General features: G+C 27.9%; 1 protein-coding gene across 1 annotated transcript; it reads left to right on the forward strand.

Moving 5' to 3' along the window:
* The first annotated feature begins 398 nt into the window (after window positions 1-398).
* Window positions 399-1406, forward strand: LOC137814286 (ethylene-response factor C3-like). The gene has a single exon (XM_068616923.1). The coding sequence runs from the start codon at window positions 611-613 to the stop codon at window positions 1292-1294; it is 684 nt and encodes a 227-aa protein (XP_068473024.1). The 5' UTR covers window positions 399-610; the 3' UTR covers window positions 1295-1406.
* Window positions 1407-7231: the final 5825 nt, after the last annotated feature.

Raw genomic sequence — 7231 nt, forward strand, 5'->3', positions numbered from 1 at the left:
GCGTGTGCGTATGGGGTTGCGTTATAACCACAATACTTTTTAAGTTTTTAAAAAATAAAATATATTTGAACAAATTAATCTGATAAATAGATGTAGTGTATGATAAAAAAATGTAATAAAGACAAATATTAAAATAAGGTAGGGAAATCAATAGAGTCCAAATTCTAATGGCCAGCTCAGTCGTACCTTATTTTCCATTGGAGGAGTTGGCCACGTGGCTTAATTATTGTTTGACTCACGTGACAAAATTAGTTAATATACTTATCCTGTTTTCATGAAGCCAAAGTGATTTAGTAGAAAATTAGGCACAGTAGCTCTTATTTAAATAGTGGCAAATGGTGATAAATTCATCCTCCTTGCCCAACAAAATAAACTTCCCTGTGCATTATAACTAACTTATTCATTTTCTAATTCCAACGATTTTCCATCAACGATTTTCTGGTCCTTTTCCTTCCTCCTTTTCTACGGGTATATAAGAGAGGCCAATGCAACCCCTTAGATACGTTCACTCACACTCCAAACCAACACAATTTTACTCACACTTAACTACCTACCACTTCAACATCTAAATTTTTTTTCTCTCTCTCTCTCTGCACCTTCATTTTACCAGATGGATTTAGATTTTGATTCTCATTTTTTTTCAAACCAAAACCTTAACTTCTTCGAAAACGCTGGAGACCCTTTTTCCTGGGACTACAATTTTGACGACATCTTCAACTTCAGTGACGACCAAACCAAGGAATCATCTTCCACGTCCAACGTTTCCGGCTCTGTGGGCAGCCTCGAGTTACAAGAAGTATCGTCCAACAACACAACCTACGAAGAAGAACCCAAAGAAACAGAGCCAGCGCCGGCGGCGCCAGCGAAGGAGGGTAGGGTGTACAGAGGAGTGAGGAAGAGGCCGTGGGGGAAGTTCGCGGCGGAGATAAGGGATTCGACCCGAAACGGCGTTCGGGTGTGGATTGGAACGTTCGACACGGCGGAAGCGGCGGCTCTGGCTTATGACCAGGCGGCGTTCTCGACAAGGGGGTCTCTGGCGGTGCTGAATTTCCCGGAAGAAGTGGTGAGAGAGTCTCTGAAAGACATGCCGAGTAAGCCTTGGGAGGAAGGCTCCTCCCCTGTTTTGGCGCTCAAGAGAAAGCACACTATGAGGAGAAAGTCCAGTTTGAAGAAGAAGAAAAGTAAAAACGATGGCAGGGAGCAGTTGGAGTTCTGCGCCACTTCTCAGAATGTGCTGGTGTTCGAGGATTTGGGCGCTGAGTATCTAGAACAGCTTTTGAGTTTGACTTATTAGCCTCTGTTTCTTGTTCTCTGTTTCTGGTTCTCTGTTTCTGGAATTGTTCATAAACAAATTTTAATCTTGTAATTCTTTCATCACTGGATCAAAACTAATATCTGGCTTCCTACTTTCTCCTTGTTACTCCTTTTACTGAGTACTCTAGATTTTCAATACTGCATTCAAGAGTTTCCTTTTTATGAAATCAACACTTTACTTCATCCCTTCTAAAAAAAAATTTTGTTGATGACTTGTTAATAATAAGTTAACATGATACAGTATTGATATCTACTGATACGGATATAGGTATAAACAGTATCTACTTTTTAAATTCTGTAGAAGATACTAATAAATATGTATATATTATTCTCGTTTTCGTACTTGCACATTCTAATGTTTTACTTCTTTTTTTATAAATTATTTAACATTGATATAGTTGTTAGTTGATAATTTAATTTAATATTTTACATAATAATAATAAATTCGCTTTACTATTTAGTATTGAATAAAAAATATATCATTTTAAGATTAAATTCTTATATATTATTGTCTAACATAAAGTTGTCGTATTTTAGTGTTACCAATTGTTTTTCCATTTCTGAAATATTTGAGATTTTATTGTTTTCGTATAAAGATTTTTGCACTATAACTTATAAATATGGGTTTCTCTTCTCTCATTTTCTTTATAATTATTTTCTTATTTTTTTGTTAGTTTTTAAGGTTGACATGTTATCTTATATGTTTTCAGTATTTGGTCTTTTAATGTTATAATTTATTAATAGAAATTTGAGTTTTTTTAAATTTTTAAATTTTTAACATATTTTATGATATTTTTTATAATTTTTTTATTATATTTATTAAAAATTAAAATTTTAAGTCTAATTTAAGATGAATCTCTAACATATTATTTTGACTAAATATATATTTTAAATAACTCTGATATTATGTTAAGAAAATTAATTTTAAATTTAATTCAACTTTATAAAATAAATTTATAAAATAAAATTTTTCTTATATATTATAAAGATATCATTATCACTAATCCATTGAAATACTCATTTGTAGAAGTAAAAGTTTATGGTAAAAAAAAATCAAATATTTGTTTACACAAGTGACATAAGATGGTGTAAGGCATATTTTATTTGGCCAAGAAAATTTAATAGTATTCTTATATGAGTTGATGATAGCTTTATTGATTACGAAAGTAGGAATTAGTTAGGGAGATAGGGAGATCTCTAGTATCGGTTTATTAATAATATATTCTTTGTCACAAAATAAATTTATATTCCTTCACTGTGGACAAATAAAACATAACTAAGAGGTAAAAATAACGTTAAATGTTTAATGTACATGAGTTGCTTTCCTCCATGGGATTCTTCAAATAAGAAAATATAAAATTTCATTTTAATGGTCACAAATTAATAATCATAAATTTCAAGTTTTCTTATTATTAATGTTATTTCTATCTACTAATTTTAAGTTTAGAATTTTTAAAATAATATATTACAAATTGAATAATTAAAATTATTGTGTTGACAAGCTGGTCTCTCTTATATTGAAAATAAGTTAGATTTTAGTAATATAATATTTTACTTTCTGTTATTAGTTTCAACTTCATTCTATAATAGGTTTCTACTCCTGACGTTTGGTATAGGTTTTGTAAGAAGTTTGTTTTGTTTTTTCTTTACATGAGTTTGGTATAACCCTTATGTAGTATTTTTTTTTTTTAATAATATGTTTCATATTGGTGAATTTTTTAGTGTCAGTCTAGTTGAGATGTCAAAATTGGTAGTGTAAGGACCTATAAAATAATTGTAAAATTTAATATATTTAAAATGAAACCTAAATATTGCATTATTAAAGTGAAAAGTTCATATAAATAAAAAAAATCAGTTATCCATGTTTCATTTTAAAATAATAATCATCTCTCTAGACAGGTTTTTTCTTTTCTTCTCTGTCTTTTCTCTAGATTTTTTTAACCCATCATTCATCAATTGATTGTTGGAGGCCACTTTTGGACTTTTGATAGTGAATAGAGTAAAGTTATTGATCAATTTTTTTATTAGAGTAAGTTCAATTCTGGTCATTTTTCCTTTTGAACACCAACTTTGAATTTTTGTGTGTACCTTCACACCACACTTGAGGTATTTGGCCTATAATTAGCCTCTGTTAGTTCATGATCTTAGTGATGTGTTCATATTGTTAATCAGGACTCTATGATGTTGGTTAGGTCATCTTTGTGACTTTACATGTTGGAGCTTAAGGAAAAATAGTAGTGAACTTGAACCCTTATCTCAGGCCTATTTTCACTCAAGTGAAGGAATTTTTGTTAAGTTAAAAAAGAAAAGTTTTAATTTTGTTTGTTTGGTTATTGTGTATTTACTTGATTGAAAAGTGAATGTTTATTTATTAATTTAAATTGAATATTGATTTTCAATAATTGTATGATGAATTGTAAACATATTTATTTTCAAGGAGGGAATGTTATATTGAGATGTTTAGGTGGGGTATTGACTTTGGGACTTTGTGAAACAAATGTGAAAGAAGTTTATATTATTTATCCTCTGGTGTGAAAGAGAATCTTATTGGGTAGATCATAAGGAATTTACCCTGTCATATGAGAATATATTTTCTGATGTATGGACTTTGTTTTGAGGACAACTTAGTGATATGACATGTGCAAATTTCTCAAGTCTAATTTTAACACACAAATCTTTCATAATTAAAGTCAAATATTTGTTGTTGTATGTCAATGAATTTCTCACATAAATAGTGAATGTGATATGAGAATTAAAAATAAACACTTGATTGTTAAGTAATATAAATAATATGTTGTAATAGAAATTAATATAATTTTATTTTAATGATTATCGACTATAAAATCATATTAAAGTTTTAAGAATAAATTAAAGAGCCGGAAAATTAATAAAGAAATAGATGAATCTTGTCTTTTATATATATATATATATATATATTAAATTTTATGATTTAATTATAAGGTTTAATTATAAGGTAAAGTAAATGGGGATGTTATACATACGTTGAGTTTTATAAAATAAAATATTCTAAAATTGAATAAAAAAATCTATTTATCTTACAATATAAAATAAATAATGCAGCATCTAACCATGTTTCTATTAATAATCTCCCAGTAAAAATTAAATTTAAATTTATAACATTGATTTTGATACTAATTATTAAATGGAGTATTTATCTCTAATTAAAAACTATTAAAAAAGCAACCTACATTAATGTATAATTATTCCGGTACGAGAAAATAACACATGATAATGTTACTTTTAATTGGCATTGGTATGAGAATATCTACTAGAGGTAATAAAACTTTGCCATTGACTTTGTTAAAAATGGTTAGCAATGCATTCAATCCAAACCATTTAATAAGTTTAGATGGGTGAGTTGGTCCATCAAAACAAAAGTAAATGAAATTAATTGCGGAAGGTCAACAAATTAAAAAAAAAACATTTTAATCAATTTTATCTTTAAAAAATACAAATATTTATTGAAATTTTTATATATTAACTTAAAATTTGACATTATTTTTTTGTGTCCACAGGTTCAATTTAAGAATTAAAAAGAGTAAATAAAAAAAGTTGAGGAAATTGTAAATCTAATAGGGTAAGCGCTTAAGATACCATTTTATATTTGATGCTAGCATCTAAAGTCAGTGAAATTATAAATTACAAAATCAGCAAAATACAAAAACAGAGACCGAACCAAATTACTCATTTATTATCTTATAGGGAGACTAATCATCATAATTATATTATTAATTGTGTGTATGATTAAAAACAAAATTGAAAATTATATAAATTAAAAAATTGAAAATTAACTTAAAATATTTTTAAATATAGGATTTTTTACACTTTTTACATTTACATTTACATTTACTTAAAACTATATTTTATTTATAAATAAATAGCTATTAATACATTATGATGTCTTGCCTTCTGAAAAATATGTATTAAGCTACACTAAAAATAATATTTGCTATATATCAAAGTATATTATCACATTATTTTATTTTGATGTAGTTTAGACAGTTTATTATATATGTTTAACAATATCTAATGCAATAGCATTCTTACTATGTGATATTTTAATCTACATTACGTATCCTATCATTTTAGTTGAAATATTTTCTTCATGTCTCCAATACTCAATATCATAAAACACAACTAAATTAAAATACCACCCAAATGCTAGTATTTTCTCTTCTACATAAATCATTACGTACTTTGATCCATACTAATTTATGTTATTCACATCTTCATTATCAAAATATCTAAAACACATCACTCATTCATTATAATCACAAAATAATATATTAATCACTTACATATAAGCTTTTGAAATAGAAAGATGTCATTTAAGTGAGACATCTTCGCTTGAACGATTTGAAGCTACAAATCAATTTTTGAGTGATAAGATATGTCACTTGGGCATTATTATAATGCTTGAACGATATAATTTGAAGGATAGAGATTAATTCAATTTCTTCCTCGCTTGAAAATTCAAACTCGTGTTTTAACACCCAACCTCTTAGAAGAAAGAGAATTAATTTTATTTCTTTCTCACTAAAACTATCAACCATGTCATGAGTGACAAACAATATATTGTGAGTTAACAAATGGATGTTTGAGCAATAGTGTTTTGTCATAGTATTAATTATCACCACTTACATATCACTCAAATAACATGACTAAAAAAATCAAACTTGCTTAAATTGTCAATTGAACTCACACAATTTTACTATTTTATACAAATATTTATTCATCAACAACAGAAGTCAAATTATTGTTCTCTTGATTCAATTAAAAATTGAACATTTAATTCACTCATTAACAAAATAATAATTCACAAATAATGCAAACATTTACAATATCAAATGGCTACCACTAGTACAAAAAAGCTCATTAACAACAGTTAAAATTATCATATAAAGACGATTACCAAACCGTCGTTATTGCAAGTGTCGTTATAAATTAGTTATTTATAACAACAGTTCTAGAACCGTCATTATAAAATCACATTAACGACACATGTTAAAAACTATCGTTATTCTGCCAAATAACAATAATTTTTTTTAAAAAAAAATACACTTATAATGAAGGTTCCCCACTAGAACCGTCGTTATAAGTGCTTTTTAAGGACGATTTTAGTGGGGAACCGTCGTTATAAGTGTATTTTTTTTTAGGTTTCTATTATTTTATATATACTCCAATCTGCATAAAATATCAAAATTCCAGAACAATAATGCATGTAATATCATAATTAAAATATGAAAGTCTACAAAAAGTTTTATAAATATATGAAATTTTTTATGTCATTCTAAAGTGTTATACATGGTTACCTTAAGATGCATCCAAGTGAGTTTCTTTGCATTTGCACTTGTACTTCTCTTTCAACTCAACATGTTATATCCAGAATAAGCACTGAAATAATAAGATTTCATGTTAGAACACACACATAACATTATGTAATGTAATGTATGAATAATAAATTTGTGAATGTAATATAATCATACTTCTCTATCAAAAGTTATGGTCATTTGATGTTTTTTCGCGCTAATTTTTGACAACTCCAAATCTATCACTTTTCTCCTCAATGTTAGAACTCCTCCATCAAATATACACTAAATGAAACCCTAAACTATTAATTAATCAAAATATACATTCAAATATTTATTAAAAATTTTAAAATCCTAAATCCTTAAAATATTAACCTTCTATAGTCCGCAGTGGCAGCGTGTGGACGTGAAAGGTTGGTGCGCACGAAGGTGGAGCCAGTTGTTTGCTTGCGTGCATTGTCGTAGGTTGAACACCCCCGAACTCATAATCAACACGCTTCATTAAAATTATTAAAAAAAAGTAAAGAGTATTAAAATCCTAACCTGCTAGGAAAAAGTCACGCGGACGAGTGCTGGTAAGACGGAGC

Source organism: Phaseolus vulgaris, chromosome 1 (assembly GCF_000499845.2).
Source record: "Phaseolus vulgaris cultivar G19833 chromosome 1, P. vulgaris v2.0, whole genome shotgun sequence".
Classification (NCBI taxonomy): domain Eukaryota; kingdom Viridiplantae; phylum Streptophyta; class Magnoliopsida; order Fabales; family Fabaceae; genus Phaseolus; species Phaseolus vulgaris.

Excerpts from the sequence above, each read along its gene's own strand:
- LOC137814286 (XM_068616923.1), top strand. The coding sequence starts at position 611 with ATGGATTTAGATTTTGATTCTCATTTTTTTTCAAACCAAAACCTTAAC.